This window comes from Nicotiana tabacum, chromosome 13 (genome assembly GCF_000715075.1).
Source record: "Nicotiana tabacum cultivar K326 chromosome 13, ASM71507v2, whole genome shotgun sequence".
In the NCBI taxonomy this organism is placed as follows: Eukaryota; Viridiplantae; Streptophyta; class Magnoliopsida; order Solanales; family Solanaceae; genus Nicotiana; species Nicotiana tabacum.
Genome location: NC_134092.1, coordinates 22921155 through 22941755, shown reverse-complemented (window position 1 = coordinate 22941755; position 20601 = coordinate 22921155). Strand labels below are relative to the sequence as shown.

Below are 20601 nucleotides of genomic sequence, written 5' to 3'. Positions count from 1 at the left end.
TGTTCCCACACTCATAACACCCATCTTGTTGCCGTGGCTGTTGAAGCTGAAGCTGACCTAGATGGGCCGGATAACCACTGTAGTAACTCTGGAGTGGTGGTGCACTGATAGGAGCTGAATGTGCACTGAATACTGGTTGCCCAGAATAAGGCATAATAGGACCGTGACTCCCTGAAGCACCGGGAGATACATGAAGTTCTGAATGAAACGGTCTAGGAGGATGAGCCCTACCAAAATTATCCCTGCCTCCAAACGAGGCACAACTGTAACCACCGAACTGAAAAGGCCTCTTATCGGACCTCTGCCCTCTTCTGGGCAAGAACCATCTCGATCCTCCTTGTGACATTAGCAGCTGCCTGAAAAGAAATCTCACTTCCGGTCTACTTGGCCATCTAAAGTCTGATAGGGTGAGTGAGTCCCTCAATAAACCTCCTCACTCTCTCTCCCTCCGTAGGTAGTAAAAGGAGAGCATGACGGGCCAAATCCACAAAACGAGACTCATACTGAGTAACAGTCATATTGCCCTGCTGTAGACGCTCAAATTTCTTGCGGAATTCCTCTCTCAATGTGATAGGGAGGAACTTCTCCAGAAATAGCTAAGAGAACTGCTCCCAGGTAAGTGTAGGTGATCCGACTGGTAGGGTCAATGTATAATCTCTCCACCACCTCTTGGCGGAACTCGTTATCTGGAATACAGCAAAATAAACTCCATTGGTCTCAACTATACCCATGTTCCGCAGCACCTCATGGTAGCGTTCAAGATAATCTTATGGGTCCTCAGAAGGTGTACTACTGAAGTGAACTGAAAAGAGCTTAGTGAACTTATCCAGTCTCAATAAGGCCTTAAAAGACATGGTGGGCCTATTACCGGTCTGTGCCGCAACAACTGGATGAACCACCCCAACTGGCAGGGCTACTGGAGCCTGATTCTGGGGAGCCATATGCTCCGGAGCGGGAGTAGTGGGAGTTTGTGCTCCTCCCCCAGCCTGTGAGACAGCTGGTGCCATTGGAAATGTACCATTCTAGGCCATGCCCTCCATAAGACTTACCAAACAGACTAGAGCGTCCTGAAGTACTGGAGTGGCTATGAATCCCACCGGGACCTGAACTGGTCCAATAGGTACATTCTGAACTGGGACCTCCTCCTGAAGGTCTACCTGAGATTCTACAATAGGTGCAGCTGCTCGAGCTCTGGACTGAGCTCTGCCTCGGCCTCTGCCTCGGCCTCTAGCACGACCTCGACCTCGACCTCTACCCCTGGCCATAGTTGCCATCGAGGGTTCTGGTCCCTATCCATCGGTAGAGGTATTACGTGTTCTCACCATCTGCGAGAGAATAAGATTAGAATGGTTCAATCATCGATGATAGAATAAAATCGCACGACAGAATAAGAAAGAAGTGATATTGTTCCTAAACTTCATAGCCCCTGAGAGATAAGTACAGACGTCTCCGTACCGATCCTTCAAACTCTAATAAGCTTGCTCGTGAGTCGTGAGACCTATGTAACCTAGTGCTCTGATACCAACTGTCACGACCCGAAATTTCCACCTTCGGACCGTGATGGCGCCTAACATTTCACTTGCTAGGCAAGCCAACGTTAGAATAATATTAACTATTTTTTTAAAAATAATTTTTAAATTATTTATAACAAGGAAACAAATGCGGAAGCAAAGTTTGAAATATAGTAAAATAATCCATCAAAACAACGGTGTCTAAATACCACCCCAGAATTGGTGTCACAACTGTATGAGCTTCTAGAATAAATACAAATAAAGGTCTGAATAAAGTAAAGCTGTCTCGAAATAAACACACAGCTAAAGTAAAATAGACGGGGACTTCAGAACTGCGGACGCCATGCAGTTATACCTCAAGTCTCCTCCGAGTAGCTGAAATCCGAGAAAGTCTATGGTACGCCGTAAGACCAACTCCAAAATCTGCACAAGAAGTGCAGAGTGTGGTATCAGTACAACCGACCCAATGTACTGGTAAGTACTGAGCCTAACCTCGACGAAGTAGTGACGAGGCTAAGTCGGTTCACTTACATTAACCTGTACGCAATATTGATAACAACAACAAATAATAGAAATAAATCAGGTAACTCATTTATAATAATTGAAGCCAACTCAGCAGTCATAATCCATTATTATTTCAACCAATTCTGTTGCAGCGTGCAACCCGCTCTCACAATATATTCACATTCAATTCTGTTGCAGCGTGCAACCCGCTCTCCCAGTATATTCCTTTTAATCAAGTTTGTCATGTATTTATTTCAATCAAGTATATGTATAGACTTTTAAATAAGTCTGTTGCGGCGTGCAATCCGATCCTCCAATATTGACTTTTTAATAAGTGTGTTGCGACGTGTAACCCGATCCTCCAATATTGACTTTTTAATAAGTCTGTTGCGGCGTGCAACTCGATCATCCAATATTGACTTTTTGATAAGTCTGTTACGGCGTGCAACCCGATCCTCCAATATTAACTTTAAATAAGTCTGTTGCGGCGTGCAACCTGATCCTCCAATATTAACTTTTAATAAGTCTGTTGCGGCGTGTAACCCGATCCTCCAATATTTCCTTTTCAATCAATTCTTATAGGAGAAATTCCCCAATAAATGCAACAATTAGTATAAAATCATAAGACAACAAGCATACAACAATTAAGATTTAATTATGAAACAAATAATGACAAATAGCAAATTATTATAGAAATCAGGGAGAAAATAGGCAGATTAATATTTACTATGCTAAATGTCAAATAACTATAAAAACACATAATTCAAATAGCATGTAACAATTAATGCAGGAATTGAAGAACTAATATTTGACAAAGAATAAGAGAGAAACAATTATTATAATAATTACTTTATGATTAAAATAATTTATGATTTTTCAAGTAAGCAGGCAAACAATTAATTTGACGACGTACAGACACTCGTCACCTCGGCTATACGTTGTTCACATGCAATTCACATAACAAATAATTTAAGGGTTCTATTCCCTCAAGTCAAGGTTAACCACGATACTTACCTCGCTTTACAAATTCCAATCAATTATTCAACTACAACTTTTCCTTTTAAATTTTCCTCCGAAAGCTTCAAATCTATTCACAAAAAATTTGATATATTCAATACGAATCATAGGAATTAATTCCATATGAATTTACAAATTTTCCAGATAAAAATACAAAATTTATTAAAATATTCGGCAATGGGACCCACATCTCAAATCCCGAAAAAACTCGTGAAATCCGAACACCCGTTCTGATACGAGTTCAACCATACCAAATTTGTCCAATTCCCATATCAAATGGACCTTCAAATCTTAATTTTTTATTTTTGGATAGTTTTACAAAATTTCCAATTTCTTCCATCTAAATCCGAAATAAATGATGAATATAGGCTTAGATTTATGAAATACAATCACTATACGATAAAGAACACTTACCCAGTTCAAAATCGTGAAAAACGCCTTTGAAATCGCCCCTAAGCCGAGTTATAATTGAGGGTTTGTGAAAAATGGGAAAAATCCTATTTTTGGTTCTGTTTTAGGTCACATGGGTCAGGCCTTCTTCGCGTTCGCGAAGGGCCTATCGCGTTCGCGATGAGTAGCAGCCCATGGCTTTCGCGTTCGCGAGTCCTCCTTCGCGTTCGAGAAGGTTCCCCCCCTGGCCTTCGCGTTCGCGAGACATAGCTCGCGTTCGCGCTGAAGGAATGATCAACCCTCCCCCAGGTGTGCCTAGCTCTACGCGTTCTCGAGGAGCTGGTCGTGTTCACGAAGGGTAATGCCCCCATCACTTCGCATTCGTAACCAAGCCTTCGTGTTCGCGAAGAAGAAAATTCCAGCTGCCCAGTTTACTCTTCGCGTTCGCGAGAGTACCTTCTTGAACGCGAAGTAGGACAGGCCAGAACACCTGCTGCAGCAAAATACCAGATTTTCAAAGTTCAAAACATCCCGTAGCCTATTCGAAACTCACCCGAGCCCTCAGGGCTCCAAACCAAACATGCACACAAGTCCTAAAACATCATACGAACTTGCTCGCGCGATCAAATCGCCAAAATAATACCTAGAACTACGAACCGGACAACAAATCAAAGGAAGTTTTCAATAAAACTTTAAAACTTATATTTTTACAACCGGACGTCCGAATCATGTCAAATAAAATTTGATTCTCACCAAATTTGGCAGACAAGTCATAAATATTATAGTGGACCTATACCACGCTTCGAAACCAAAATATGGACCCGAGGTTAATAAATCCAACATCAGTAATTTTTTAGAAATCATTAAGCTTTCAAGCTTTTAATTTTTCATCAAAATTTTATATCTCGGGCTAGGGACCTCGGAATTCGATTCCGGGCATACGCCCAAGTCCCAAATCACGATACGGACCTACCAAAATTATTAAAATAGTGATCCGGGTCCGTTTTCTCAAAATGTTGACCAAAGTCAACTTAGTTGAGTTTTAAAGCTCTATTTCACATTTTAATTATTTTTCGCATGAAAACTTTCCGAAAAATTTTACGGACTGCGCACGCAAGTCGAGGAATAATAAATGGTGCTTTTTGAAGTCTTAAAATACAGAATTACTTATTAAATTTAAAGATGACATTTTAGGTCATCACAGAATACTGGAGCCAAGTTTAAGGGCCCGCATATATATATTTGGCCTTTATCAAATGTTGCAAAAAATACTTCTTAAATGAATTGGCCAAAAACAATCAATTTTTTTTAAAAAAGTACTTCTAAAAAAAGTACTTATGAAAAAAAATAATTTTCAAAATAAGCAGATTTTGGCAGCTTGGCCAAACGGGCTCTAAGTCCTTTTCTTTATACCACAAGTGACCTACGCATGATTGCTAATTTCTCCTATTCAATTAGTGTGACACTATTCCTTTAGTAGTTTGTTTCAAAGAGGATGATATATTCATATATTTGAAAATAATTTAATTTTAATCTTTCCATTTAGTCGTTAGTTAAAAGTATTTTTAGCCACACAAATATTGAAAATCCCATTTGACCATATGATTTAGGTACTTGCAAATACCAAAATTTTGTATTTGAACTTCAAATGTAGTTAAAATACTGCATTGAAGATGTATTTCAAGTTTTTTGAGCCGACGGTCTACCGGAAATAGCCTCTTGTGATGACTCAATATGTCATCTTTAATTTTAAATATTATTTATGTGTTCTAAAACCTTAAATAGAATTATTTATCTTTTCTCGACTTACGTGCACTAACCGTAAATTTTTTCGAAAAGTTTTTATATGAAAAATTGACAAAAATATGAAATAGTTATTTCAAACTCACTTAAGTTGACTTCGGATAACATTTTGGGCAAACAGACCCGGATCAGTATTTTGACAGTTCCGGTATGTCCGTATTGGGATTTGAGACTTAGGCATATGCCCGAAATTGAATTCGGAGGTCCCTAGCTTGAGTTATCACTTTTTGTCGAAAATTGAAGTTAAAAGCTTTAATGACTTTAAAGAATTGACCAATGCTTGATTTGTTGGTACCGGATCCGTATTCTGGTTCCGGAACCCTGTATAGATCCATTACTGTATTTATGACTTATCTGTCAAATTTGGTGAGAAACGGAGTTAGTTTAACGTGATTTGGATGTCCGGTTGTTAAAATAGAAGTTCTAAAGTTTTATTAAAATTTTTATTTGATTTGGTGTCCGATTCGGAGTTCTAGGTGTTATATTGATGTTTTGATCGCGCGAAAGAGTTCGTATGAGATATTTGGACTTATTTTGGTTTGGAGCCCTGAGGGCTCGGGTGAGTTTCGGATAGCCTACGGACCTTAGTTCTCTAAAAACAATCTGGTTTTTGGGACTTCTGCTAGTATTTGGTGTCATGTGCTTCACGAACGCGAAGAGGAATGTGGGGAAAGGGACCTTTCTTCATCGCGAACGCGATATCTAGGTAACGAACTCGGAGTAATGGGGGGCCTTACCCTTCGCGAACGCGGGCGGCTTCCGCGAACGCGTAGGCTTGTGACCTGGGGAGGGGGAATCGTTGTTTCTTCTATGCGAACGCGAGTATGGGCTCACGAACACAAAAGACAGGGGGACGCAGCCTTTGCGAACACGTGGGAGGACTTGCGAACGCGAAGGCCACTTGGGGCTGCTGCACATCGCGAACGTGACATTCCCTTCGCGAACGCTAAGAAGGCCTGACGCCAGCGATTAAAACAGACCAAAAACGGGATTTTCCCCATTTTTCACAAACCCTCCATTAGAGCTCGGCCTAGGGGCGATTTCAAAGGAGTTTTCACGATTTCGAACTGGGTAAGTGTTCTTTATCATATAGTGATTATATTTCATAAATCTATGTCTATATTCATTATTTATTTCGGATTTAAATGAAAGAAAATTTGAATTTTTGTAAACTTTTTCAAAAATGAAATTTAAGATTTGAAGGTCCATTTGACATCGGAATTTGATAATTTCTATATGGTTGGACTCGTCTCGGAACGGGTATTCGGATTTTGTAAGTTTTTCCGAGATTCAAGACGTGGGCGCCACTATTGACTTTTGAGATGAATTTCGAATTTTAATCCAAAAAATTAGTAAATTTATATGGAATTAATTCCTAAGATTTGTATTGAGTATATTGAATTCTTTATGACTAGATTTGAGGATTTCGGACATGAATTCGTGAGATAAAGGTTTATTGGAATCTTGAATTTGGTTGCAAAACGAGGTAATTGTCGTGGTTAACCTTGACTTGAGGGATTTTTTAGTATTTATTATTATTATTTTCATTTTTTTCTCTACAACATTATTATTACATACCCTGATGATCTTACTATTGTGACATGTAATGAGACAATGCAACATAAGGATAATGATTCAGAGGATCTGTAAGAGGATATAATGCCCGAGGAAATTGTCAGAGAAGTGGAAAACTTTGAAAACAAGCCTAAGTCCAATTTGGATGAGACTGAAACATTTAATCTAGGAGACTCCGAAACAGTCAAGGAAACACGTATAAGCGTTCACTTGTCACTATCAGAGAAAGAAGAATACACTCGTTTCCTAAAGGAATATGAGGATATCTTTGCATGGTCCTATGATGATATGACCGGTTTGAACACGTCCATAGTGGCTCATAAACTACCTACCAACCCAATGTGTCTGGCAGTAAAGCAGAAGCTCAGAAAGTTCAAGCCAGATATGAGTTTGAAAATCAAACAATAAATCACCTAACAGATCAAAGCTAAGGTTCTCAAACTGGTTGAATATCCAACTTGGTTGGCTAACATTGTGCCAATTCCAAAGAAGGATGGGAAAGTCAGAGTATGCGTCGATTATCGGGACCTAAACAGAGCAAGCCTCAAAGATGATTTCCCGTTACCCAACATACACATACTAATTGACAATTGCGCCAAGTATGAACTCCAATCCTTTGTGGATTGCTTCGCGGGATATCATCAGATCTGGATAGATGAAGAAGATGCCGAAAAGATAGCTTTTATCACACCATGAGGGGTATACTACTATAAAATGATGTCGTTCCATCTGAATAATGTTGGGGCTACTTATATGAGGGCCATGACAACTATTTTCCACGACATGATACACAAGGAGATAGAGGTATATGTGGATGACATCATCATCAAATCCAAGAAGAGTACAGATCACATAGCAGACTTCGGGGTACAATTTGAAATTGAATCCCGCAAAATATGCCTTCGGGGTCCCCGCAGGAAAGTTATTATGGTTCATCGTCAGCCACCGAGGAATTGAGTTAGACCAATCAAAGGTCAAGACTATCCAGGATTTGCCGCCTCCAAAGAACAAGAAAGACGTGATGAGCTTCTTTGGATGTCTTAATTACATCAGCCGCTTCATAGCACAATTAACCGTGATCTGTGAGCCGTGTCTATTTGTTACGTGATTTAATGTGCGGGTACAACGTATATGTGAGGTGACGAGTACTTATGCATCGTGGTTGAGTCAAAGCATGCTGGAGGAATTTATTTTATTTTTAATAATTGCTTATTTAATTAAGATATTCCTGTTTAAGTTTATTTTTGATTATTTGATCACTATTCATGAAATGTTTATTGATTTATTTATTGTTGAATATGGTGAGAAAGAGTGTGAAAGCACGAAGGGTGATGCCGTGCCATTTTTATTATTTATACTATCATTGTCATGGTGAGAAAGAGTATAAAAGCACGAAGGGTGTTGCCGTGTCAATTTTGAGAGTAAAAGCACGAAGGGTGATGCCGTGCCATTTTCAGAGAGTGTAAAAGCACGAAGGGTGATGCCACACTAATTATTATTATTCATTTATCAGTTTATGGGAGGGATGAGAGTAAAAGTACGAAGGATGATGCCGTGCCATTTTCATATTATCTATTGCTCATTTTTACTGTTGAGGAACTAATTGGCTGCTAAGTGATAATTTTCCTTCTGAAATTATTATATCCTCCCCCTTCGCATGTTCCCGCCCAAATTTATAAAGTGTTATTTATTTTATTTATTATTGCTTCTTAATTGTATATACCTGTAAAGGTTGTTTACGTATGTGTCCTGTCATAGCCTCGTCACTACTTCGTCGAGGTTAGGCTCGACACTTACTGAGTACATGGGGTTGACTGTACTCATACTACACTCTACACTTCTTGTGTAGATTTTGGAGTTGGTCCCAGCGACGTACCATAGACTTGCTCGGATTCAGCTACTCAGAGGAGACTTGAGGTATAACTGCATAGCGTTCGCAGTTCTGAAGTCCCCTTCTATCTTATTTTATATGTGTATTATCTTTCAAACAACTTGAATTTTATTCAGACCATTATTTATATTATCCTAGTAGCTCATGCACTTGTGACACCAGATTCGGGGATGTATTTTGATGATTTGATTGTTGTGGTCTTCCACAGTTTATTTTAGTAATTGACTTCTGCTTAAATTGATTTGTTTAAAAATGGTTATGATTTTTCTAACGTTGGCTTGCCTAGCAAGTGAAATGTTAGGCGCCATCACGATCCCGAAGGTGGGAATTCTGGGTCGTGACAAGCATGTATCGGAGCACTAGGTTACATAGGTCTCATAAGTCACGAGTAAACTCAGTAGAGTCTGAAGGATCGGTATAGAGACGTCTGTACATATATTTTTGAGGCTATGAAGTTTAGGAAGAATATCACTTCTTTCTTATTCTATCGTGCGATTTTGTTCTATCGTCGATGACTGAACCATTCTATAATTATTTTCTCGCAGATTGTGAGAACACGTAATACATCTACCAACGGACAGGGACCAGAGCCCCCGGTGGCAACTATGACCTAGGGTAGAGGTCGAGGCCGAGGTCGCACTAGAGGTCGAGGTCGCGCTAGAGGCCGAGGCAGAGGCAGAGGCAGAGGCAGAGGCAGAGGTAGAGCTCAGTCTAGAGCTCGAGCAGCAGCACCTGTTGTAGAACCTCAGGTAGATCTTCAGGAAGAGGTTCCAGTTCAGATTGTACCTGTTGGACCAATTCAGGTCCCGGAAGGATTTATAGCTACTCCAGTGCTTCAGGATGCTCTAGTCCGTTTGATGAGTCTTATGGAGGGCGTGTCCTAGAATGGTACATTTCTAGTGGCACCAGCCATCTCACGGGCTGGGGGAGGAGCACAAACTCCCACTACTCCTGCTCCGGAGTATATGGCTCCCCAGTATCAGGCTCTAGTAGCCCTACCAGTTGGGGTAGTTTAGCCAGTTGTTGCGGCGTAGGCCGGTGATAGGCCCGCCATGTCTTCTGAGGCTTTATTGAGGTTGGACAAGTTTACTAAGCTCTTTCCAGTTGACTTCAGTGGTACACCTTCTGAGGACTCACATGATTATCTTGACGACTGCCATGAGGTGTTGCAGAACATGGGTATAGTTGCGACCAATGGGGTTATTTTGTTGTATTTCAGATGTCGGCATCCGCCAAGAGATGATGGAGAGATTATATGTTGAACAGACCAGCCGGGTCGCCTGCATTGACTTGGGAGCAGTTCTCACAGCTATTTCTAGAGAAGTTCCTCCCTATCACATTGAGAGAGGATTACCGCAGACAATTTGAGCGTCTCCATGAGGGCAGTATGACTGTTACTCAGTACGAGACCCGTTTTGTGGATCTAGCCCGTCATGCTCTCCTTTTACCACCCACTGAGGGAGAGAGAGTAAGGAGGTTTATTGAGGGACTCACTCACCATATCAGGCTTCAGATGGCCAAGGAGAACGAAAGTGATATTTCCTTTCAGGCGGCTGCTAATGTTGCGAGGAGGATCGAGATGGTTCTTGCATATGAGAGAGGGCAGGGGGTCTGATAAGAGGCCTCGTCAGTTCGGTGGGTTCAGTGGTGCCTCATCTGGAGGCAGGGGTAATTTTGGTAAAGGCCATCCTCCCAGGTCATTTCATTCAGCGCTCCAGGCATCCCACGATGCTTCAGGTGGTCACGACCCTCATGTATGTCATTCCGACCAGCTAGCTTATAGTGCACCACCAACTCATATTAATGCACCTCCGATCCGGAGTCATCAGAGTGGTTATCTAGGTCGACATGGCCAGTTCCAGGGTCAGCAGTCACAACAGTCGAGGACCTGTTATACTTGTGGTGATCCGAGACACATTGCTAGATTTTGTCCTCGGGCATTGGGCAGTTCACAGCAGTAGTGTTCTCATACTATGATTCCGGCACCAACAGTTCTGCCACCTGCCCAGCCAGCTAGGGCCAGGGGTCAGATAGCTAGAGGTGGAGGTCAGGCTGTTAGAGATGGATGTCAGTCAGTTAGAGGCCATCCTAGGGACACGGTTCAGAGTGGTGGGGCCCAGCCCCGATTTTATACTTTTTCAGCTAGGCCTAAGGTCGAGTCATCTGATGCAGTGATCACATGTATTATTCCAGTTTTTCATAGAGATGCTTCAGTTCTATTTGATCCAGGATCTACTTATTCTTATGTGTCCTCCTATTTTGCTTCATATCTGGTTGTGCCTCGTGATTCTCTGAGTGCTTCTGTGTGTTTGTCCACACCGGTGGGAGATTTTGTTGTGGTAGATCATGTCTATCATTCGTGTGTGGTTACTATTGGGAGTCTTGAGACTAGCGTGGATCTTCTACTACTTGACATGGTAGATTTTGATGTCATATTGGGTATGGATTGGCTGTCACCTTATCATGTATATTGGATTGTCACGCTAAAACGGTGATCTTAGCCATGTCGGGGTTACATCGACTAGAGTGGAAAAGGACTCTTGGCCATTCTATCAGCAAGGTTATCTCTTATGTGAAAGCTCGGCGTATGGTCGAGAAGAGGTGTTTAGCTTATATTCGCGATCCCAGCGTGGAAGTTCCTTCTATGGATTCAGTTCCAGTTTTTCGTGAATTTCCAGATGTATTTCCTGCAGATCTGCCGGGAATACCACCCGACAGAGATATTGACTTTTGTATTGATTTAGCTCCGGGCACTCAGCCCATTTCTATTCCACCATACCGTATGGCCTCGTCGGAGTTGAAAGAATTGAAGGAGAAATTACAAGACTTGCTTGATCAGGGATTCATTAGACCCAATGTCTCGCCCTGGGGTGCACCAGTACTATTTGTAAAGAAGAAAGATAGCTCTATGCGGATGTGTATAGATTATCGACAGTTGAACAAGGCCACTATATAAAACAAGTATATGTTGCCAAGAATTGATGTCTTATTCGATCAGCTTCAAGGTGCCAAGGTATTATCGAAGATCGATTTGAGGTCTGGTTACCATCAGTTGAAGATTAGGGCATCCGATGTCCCTAAGACAGCGTTTCGGACTTGGTATGGGCATTACGAATTCCTAATGATGTCATTTGGGCTGACAAATACTCCAGCAACATTTATGGATTTGATGAACCGGGTGTTCAAACCTTATTTGGATTCTTTTGTGGTTGTATTCATTTATGATATCTTGATTTACTTCAGCAGTCGAGAGGAGCATGTGCAACATCTTCGGATTGTGCTTCAGACTTTGAAGAATAATCTATTATATGCCAAAATTTCAAAATGTGAATTTTGGTTAGACTCACTTGCCTTTTTGGGGCATGTAGTATCGGCTGAAGGCATAAAAGTGGATCCTAAGAAGATTGAGGCATTTCAGAATTGGCCTAGACCTACTTCAGCTACAGAGATCCGGAGTTTCCTGGGTTTGACAGGTTATTATCGCCGGTTTGTAGAGGGGTTTTCATCTATAGAATCCTCACTGACCAAATTGACCCAGAAGGGTGCCCCATTCAGATGGTCAGACGAGTGTGAGTTGAGCTTTCAAAAGCTCAAGACCGCTTTGACTACGACGCTAGTGTTGGTATTACCCACAGATTCAGGATCTTATACGGTGTATTATGATACATCTCGCGTTGGGCTTGGTGCAGTATTGATGCAAGATGGCAGGGTGATTGCATATGCGTCGCGGCAGTTGAAAGTTCACGAGAAGAATTATCCTGTCCATGACCTAGAATTGGCAGCCATTGTCCATGCACTGAAGATTTGGAGCCATTACCTTTACGGTGTCTCGTGTGAGGTATTCACTGATTATCGTAGCCTACAGTATCTGTTCATGCAAAAAGATCTCAATTTGAGGCAGAGAAGATGGTTGGAGTTGTTGAAAGACTATGATATCACCATTTTGTATCACCCCGGAAAGGCCAATGTGGTGGCCGATGCTTTGAGTAGAAAGGTTGTGAGTATGGGCAGTCTTGCATATATTCTAGTTGATGAGAGACCGTTAGCTACAGATGTTCAGACATTGGCTAATCAATTCGTGAGGTTAGATGTTTCAGAACCCAGTCAGGTTCTAGCTTGCACAGTCGCTCAGTCTTCTTTATATGAGCGTATCAGAGAGCGACAGTATGATGATCCTCATTTGCTTGTCCTTAAGGACACGGTACAGCACGGTGGTGCAAAACAGGTTGTTGTGGGGGAAGATGGAGTTCTACAGATGCATGGTCGTATCAGTGTGCCTAATGTGGATGGGCTTCGTGAATTAATTCTGGAGGAGGCACATAGTTCCAGGTATTCTATTCATCCAGGTGCCGCCAAAATGTATCAAGAATTACGACAACATTATTGGTGGAGGAGAATGAAGAAGGATATAGTTACAAATGTAGCTCGGTGTCTAAATTGTCAACAAGTCAAGTTTGAGCATCAGAGACATGGTGGTTTGCTTCAGAAGTTAGAAATTCCTGAGTGGAAGTGGGAGCATATCACTATGGATTTTGTTGTTGGACTCCCATGGACTCAGAAAAAGTTCGATGCATTATGGGTTATTGTGGACAGGTTGACCAAGTCGGCACATTTCATTCCAGTGGCAGTTACCTATTCTTCAGAACGGTTAGCTGAAATTTACATTCGTAAGATTTTCTACCTTCACGATGTACCCGTGTCTATTATTTCAGATCGAGGTACACAGTTTACCTCACACTTTTGGAGGGTTGTACAACGTGAGTTAGGCATACAGGTTGAGTTGAGTACAACATTTTATCCACAGACAGAAGGAAAGTCAGAGCGCATTATTCAAATATTGGAAGATATGCTTCGCGCTTGTGTTGTAAACTTTGGAGGTTCTTGGGATCTGTTATTGCCACTTGTGGAGTTTGACTATAATACCTACCGGTCAAGCATTTAGATGGCTCCATATAAGGCATTATACGGAAGGCGATGTCGTTCGCCAGTTGGCTGGTTTGAACCGGGAGAGGCTCGGTTGTTGGGTACCGATTTGGTACATGATGCCTTGGATAAGGTCAAAATTATTCAGGATCGACTTCGCACAACTCAGTCTCAGCAAAAGAGTTATGCCGACCGTAAAGTTCGTGATATTGCATTCATGGTTGGAGAAAGAGTATTGCTCCGGGTTTCACTTATGAAAGGTGTAATAAGGTTCGGAAAGAAGGGCAAGTTGAGCTCTAGGTATATAGGACCCTTCAAAATTCTTGAAAAGGTGGGCGAAGTAGCCTACAGGCTTGCATTACCACCTAGTTTATCAGCGGTTCATCTGGTGTTTCATGTGTCTATGCTCCAAAAATATCATGGTGATCCGTCCCATATGTTAGATTTCAGCTAAGTCCAGTTGGACAAGGATTTGACTTATGGGGAGGAGCCGGTAGCTATTCTAGCCCGGCATGTCCGACAGTTGAGGTCTAAGAGTTATCTTTCAGTTCGGGTGTAATGGAGAGGCCAGCCGGTATAAGCATCTACTTGGGAGTCCGAGTCGGACATGCAGAGTAGATATCCACACCTTTTCACCAGCTCAAGTAATTTTCTTATTCCGTTCGAGGACGAACGTTTGTTTTAGAGGTGGAGAATGTGATGACCCAATACGTCATCTTTAATTTTAAATATTATTTATGTGTTCTAAAACCTCAAATAGCACCATTTATCTTTTCTCGACTTGCGTGCACTAATCGTAAATTTTTTCGGAAAGTTTTTATGTGAAAAATTGATAAAAATATGAAATAGTTCTTTAAAACTCACTTAAGTTGACATCGGATAACATTTTGGGCAAACAGACCTGGATCAGTATTTTGACAGTTCCGGTAGGTCCGTATCGTGATTTGAGACTTGGAAATATGCCCGGAATTGAATTCGGAGGTCCCTAGCTTGAGTTATCGTTTTTTGTCAAAAATTGAAGTTAAAAGCTTTAATGACTTTAAAGAATTGACCAATGCTTGACTTTGTTGGTACCGGGTCCGTATTCTGGTTTCAAAATCCGGTATAGATCCACTACTATATTTATGACTTGTCTGTCAAATTTGGTGAGAAACAGAGTTGGTTTGACGTGATTTGGATGTCCGGTTGTTAAAATATAAGTTCTAAAGTTTTATTGAAAATTTCATTTGATTTGGTGTCCGATTCGGTGTTCTAGGCATTACATTGGTGTTTTGATCGTGCGAGCGATTTCGTATGAGGTTTTTGGACTTGTGTGCATATTTGGTTTGGAGCCCCGAGGGCTCGGGTGAGTTTCGGATAGCCTACTGACCTTAGTTCTCTAAAAACAATCTGGTTTTTGGGACTTCTGCTGGTTTTTGGTGTCATGTGCTTCGCGAACGCGAAGCCTTTCTCGTGAACGGGAAGAGGAATTTGGGGTAGAGGGCTCCTGCACATCGCGAACGCGACAGGCCCTTCGCGAACGCGAAGAAGGCCTCACGCCAACGATTAAAACAGACAAAAAACGGGATTTTTCACATTTTTCACAAACCCTCCATTAGAGCTCGGTCTAGGGGCAATTTCAAATGAGTGTTTCACGATTTCGAACTGGGTAAGTGTTCTTTATCATATAGTGATTATATTTCATAAATACATGTCTATATTCATCATTTATTTCGGATTTAGATGGAAGAAAATTGGAATTTTTGTAAAATTTTCCAAAAACGAAATTTAAGATTTGAAGGTTCATTTGACATCGAAATTTGATAATTTGTATATGGTTGGACTCGTCTCGGAACGGGTATTCGGGTTTCATAAGTTTTTCCAAGATTCGAGATGTGGGCCCCACTGTTGATTTTTTTAGATGAATTTCGGATTTTAATCTGGAAACTTACTAAATTCATATGGAATTAATTCCTACGATTTGTATTGAGTATATTGAATTCTTTATGACTAGATTTGAGGATTTCGGACATGAATTCATAAGGCAAAGGTTTATGGATTCTTGAATTTGTTTGTAAAGCGAGATAAGTGTCGTGGTTAACCTTGACTTGAGGGAGTAAGATTTATTTGTCTATTTGTTGCGTGATTTAATGTGCGGGTACAATGTATATGTGAGGTGACGAGTGCTTATGTGTTGTGGTTGAGTTAAAGCATGATGGGGGAATTTATTTCATTTTGAATAATTGCTTATTTAATTAAGATATTCCTGTTTAAGTTTATTATTGATTATTTGATCATTATTCATGAAATGTTTATTGATTTATTTATTGTTGTATATGGTGAGAAAGAGTGTGAAAGAACGAAGGGTGATGCCATCCATTTTTATTATTTATACTATCATTGTCATGGTGAGAAAGAGTGTAAAAGCATGAAGGGTGTTGCCGTGTCAATTTTGAGAGTAAAAGCACGAAGGGTGATGCCGTGCCATTTTCAGAGAGTGTAAAAGCACGAAGGGCAATGCCGTGCCAATTATTATTATTCATTTGTCAGTTTATGGGAGGAATGAGAGTAAAAGCACGAAGGGTGGTGCCGTGCCATTTTCATATTATCTGTTGCTCATTTTTACTGTTGAGGAACTAATTGGCTGCTAAGTGATAATTTTTCCACTGAAATTATTATATCCTTCCCCTTCGCATGTTCCCTCCCAAATTTATAAAGTGTTATTTATTGTATTTATTGTTGCTTCGTATTTGTATATACTTGTACATGTTGTTTATGTATGTGTCCTGTCATAGCCTTGTCACTACTTCATCGAGGTTAGGCTCGACACTTACAGAATATATGGGGTCGGTTGTACTCATACTAAACTCTGCACTTCTTATACAGATTTTGGAGTTGGTCCCAGCGGCGTACCATAGACTTGCTCGGATTCAGCTACTCAAAGTAGACTTGAGATATAACTGCACATCGTTCGCAGTTCTGAAGTTCTCTTCTATCTTATCTTAGCTATGTATTATCTTTCAAACAGCTTGAATTTTATTCAGACCATTATTTATATTATCCTAGTAGCTCGTGCACTTGTGACACCAGATTCTGGGATGTATTTTGATGATTCAGTTTTTGTGGTCTTCCGCACTTTATTTCAGTAATTGACTTCTGCTTATATTGATTTGTTTAAAAATGGTTAAGATTTTTCTAACGTTGGCTTGCCTAGCAGGTGAAATGTTAGGCGCCATCACGGTCCCGAAGGTGAAAATTTCGGGTCGTGACACCTCTCTATCTTCATAAGGTAGGGATAAGGTCTGCGCACATACTACCCTCCCCAGACCCCACTTGTGGGATTACAATTGTTGTTATTGTTGAAGATGTATTTCAAGTAAAAAAGAACTAGTTTCCACTAATAAATATCATTTTCATAGTTTTTTTCAAGTGAAGTTCGTGTCTGAACGTCACCGTTGCGACCAAACACACTCACGCAAGTATACGTGGTCGTCAAGTAATAGAGTAGTATGTAGAGTATCATTCCCACAGAGACTTATGATTAACTTTTGACTAATCCAAACTCAAATAACTTATCGATTCAAGAGATTTCTCACAAAATGTGTAAGTGACTAATTTACTATCTAAGAGACTATCAAGCAATAAAATAACTAGAAATCAACCACAATACTTAAGTAATTTCGAATAAAAATCAGTAGGAGAGAGTATTCCAGGGTCATAGGCTAGCTAACAATCCTGTTGCGCTCTTGGGTTAAAATGACTAATTGATTTATCTGGATTGTTGATTGACAGGGTTGATATTACTCATAATAATTTATCGATTTCTTACTCGTCTATTCAAGCTAACTTAATGTCTATATGTCTATAGAATTAAGACTAACAAGAATACATTTATACTTCCTGTATTTCAACCAAACAAGGCAATTAGGTATATTTCTATCCTAATTGCGAATTCGTTCCCCAATACCCGGGTTTAAGAACTTGCTCTATTTAATTCTATATGCAATCTAGAATTCCCACTTTCGAGTTCAACTCTAGATTCATAGATAGTATTTCACTGTTATCTACTCAGCAAAATAATTATAAACCAAATTAAATAAATAACCCAACATGATAAAATCAAACTCGTTAATTTAAACTTCAAACGTCAACATTCATGTAGCACACATGACCCCAGAACAATAGGGTTCTTAGAATAAGAAGAATACTATGAATACTAGAAGAAGAATGGAAGAATTGATCAAATCTATGCTCCCGAGTATTTCGTACTTATGTTCTTCTCTCAAAGTTACGTCCTCCCCCTCAAAATAGGTTTAGATTGGCTTTTATATGAGTTGGGGGTGCCTTGGGGTCGAAATAACCGAGTCGGAGTCGAAATAGGACATGTTCACGTTTCAAGCGTCCAGGCTAGCGTGGGGCGCTGGCCCTGGTGCTCAACCTTTCTTCATTCTATTTTGTGCACCACAGGTAGCGCCTCACGCTGCATGTGGCGCTCAACTGAGCCATTTCTCCTTTTCTTCCCATTTTTGCTCCAATCGCGCACTTTCGTCCCAAATCGCATCCGAATGATTCCTACACATAGAAATACCCCAAATTAGCATAAATTATTATATTATACATCCGAAATTTACGAGACATGAGCATAATGTGAGGTAATATACATCAAAATATGCATACATTAAGCCGAATATCATTCACTTAATTTTCATAACGCTTTTTTCAACTTCAACTTTAAATACTCCTTTTTTCAGCTTTAACTCAATATTGTTCAAATGCCTACTGAATTGTCACTTTAGGAGAAGTACATTTTGATCAAGAAAGGATTCATAAACTACATGAAGTGTGAGTAGAGACAATGTCTATATTTAAGACAAAAAAAAAAGTCATGGCATAGAGGGAGAACTTAAAAGGCAAAGACACCCGAGGTTGTGGTCAAGCAGCCAATGGAGTAGGATAATTATGAGAGATAAGAACTCAAATCTTAATTGAGATGAAAAAAATATTAAATAATTTCTTCTCATTTGCGTAAATTTTTATTGATAGAGTTATTCTATATTTGGGGGTTTGAGACTATAAAAAAAATAGAAAAGCAAAGGGGCGAGAAGTAGGAAACTCTCTTTTGGTATTATTGCACATATGATGTATCAAGAACACATCTTATCACAAATCTTCTATTGAATCGTGTAGCCAACACAATATATATACTAATGAGTTGTATACATGAATACGATATTAAGACATTAAACTAAAAAGGAGGCAACAATTTGGTGGCTAAGCACACTTGATTAAAAAAAGGATTCAAGTCCAAAATTATTTAATATCAGTTGACAAATAAATAAGTACTGTTCATTTGCATTTAATACCATTAAATTCTACAAGCCTACAATTAAATACACACATGAAATGTCCTACTACTCCCATTTCCTTTCCACCTTCCTCTCTCTTCCCTTAATTATATCTCCTCTTTCCCCCTTCTATTCCTTCTTATAAACTCACTACTTTTCATATCCAAAAACTCCATTAAAACTTACTCAACAAAAAAGTGTGAATATTTCAAAATCCCAAGTCTTAAGCCATATATTAAGAGAATTTAGCTATTATGTACAAGAAAATGAAGATTTCTTCTATTTTCAAGAAAAGAGAAATAGGGGCAACCAATTGGCAATGGCCATCTTGTGCACATCCCAAGACTCTATCTTTTAGAGCAGACGACAATATTTTCAAGACTATTAATTCAGTCTTTTTTGAGCCTTTAGATGGAATTGAAACCTCAGAATCTTGGTTCACAAATTCCTCATCAGAATCAGCTAGCATTTCAACAGAATCTAATGAAGAATGCTTAAGAGGAGATCAACCTTTGGAAATGATCATAAAAGGGGTTAGATCAGAAAGACTATTTTTTGAGCCTGGTAATACAAGTTCAATATTTCAAGAACCAAAACCATGTAAAAATCAAGAACAGGAAGATGAAGAAGAAAATAAAGAAGATGATTTGCCATTTAAAGAGAGTATAGTTTTGGCTATGGAATCAGAGGATCCTTATTTGGATTTCAAGAAGTCAATGAAAGAAATGGTGGAAAGTCAAGGGATTAAAGATTGGGAAGATTTACAAGAGTTATTAGCATGGTATTTGAAGATGAATGGGAAAGTAAATCATGGATTTATTTTGAGTGCTTTTGTGGATTTGCTTATTGAACTTGCTGCCCCTACTGATCCTACTACTTCTGATAATTCTATTACTTCTTATTCTTCTGTTGCTTCTTCATCTTTCTCTTGCCCTTCTTCTCCTTTGTCTCTTGTTGGACATAAGGAGATTGAGGAGCAAGAAAATGGAGAAGTCCCTTAGGCTCCAGTGTGATTTTATTTTTTTTGGTTTGATTGTTCAGCATACGAAATCTGCTGATCCGACTACTTCAGATTCATGCAGAATAGTTCTATTCTCTATCGAAAGAATTTTTCATTTCCGAGATGTCCGAGACCGTGTAAATAAATGGAGAGATCAAAATCATTCCAATATACTGCTTGGTAGTAGTGTGGTTTCATTTTGTATATACTAAATTACTTAGTTTAATGGAAACAAATATATATTTTTCTATTATATATGTTACAAACAAGGGTCATCAGTTTTTTTCTTTTTTTACGCTATCCTACTTCATGAAAATAAATAAAAGGAAACAAAAATATTCAAGAGCATACTTGAAAAGTCATAACTTTGGAATAAATGCAGTCACAATATAATAGGTGTTTTTTTTTTCCTCCTGTTTTTTTGGCATTAAAAGGTGATTGACCTTATTAGTGAAAACGTAAGAGTTTTGAGGTCACCTTCTTGTCTGAGAATAAGACAATCGCTCTTACCCTTTTCAATAGAGACGGAAAAAAGTTGTGCATTCCTCAAAAAGGTCATAGTTGCATATTTACATGGCCAGTGATATAATTAGAAAAAAAAAATTCATTCTGTTTGAATAATTTGAGCTTTATTATCTACTATACTTTTCGTGTATCTTGAGT

The 20601-nt window shown here is 39.6% G+C and overlaps 1 protein-coding gene across 1 annotated transcript; it reads left to right on the top strand.

Annotated features, from left to right (window-relative positions):
• The first annotated feature begins 19007 nt into the window (after positions 1-19007).
• LOC107769061 (transcription repressor OFP13-like) lies at positions 19008-20109 on the top strand. Its single transcript, XM_016588235.2, has one exon. The coding sequence runs from the start codon at positions 19193-19195 to the stop codon at positions 19937-19939; it is 747 nt and encodes a 248-aa protein (XP_016443721.1). The 5' UTR covers positions 19008-19192; the 3' UTR covers positions 19940-20109.
• Positions 20110-20601: the final 492 nt, after the last annotated feature.

Excerpts from the sequence above, each read along its gene's own strand:
- LOC107769061 (XM_016588235.2), top strand. The coding sequence starts at position 19,193 with ATGTACAAGAAAATGAAGATTTCTTCTATTTTCAAGAAAAGAGAAATA.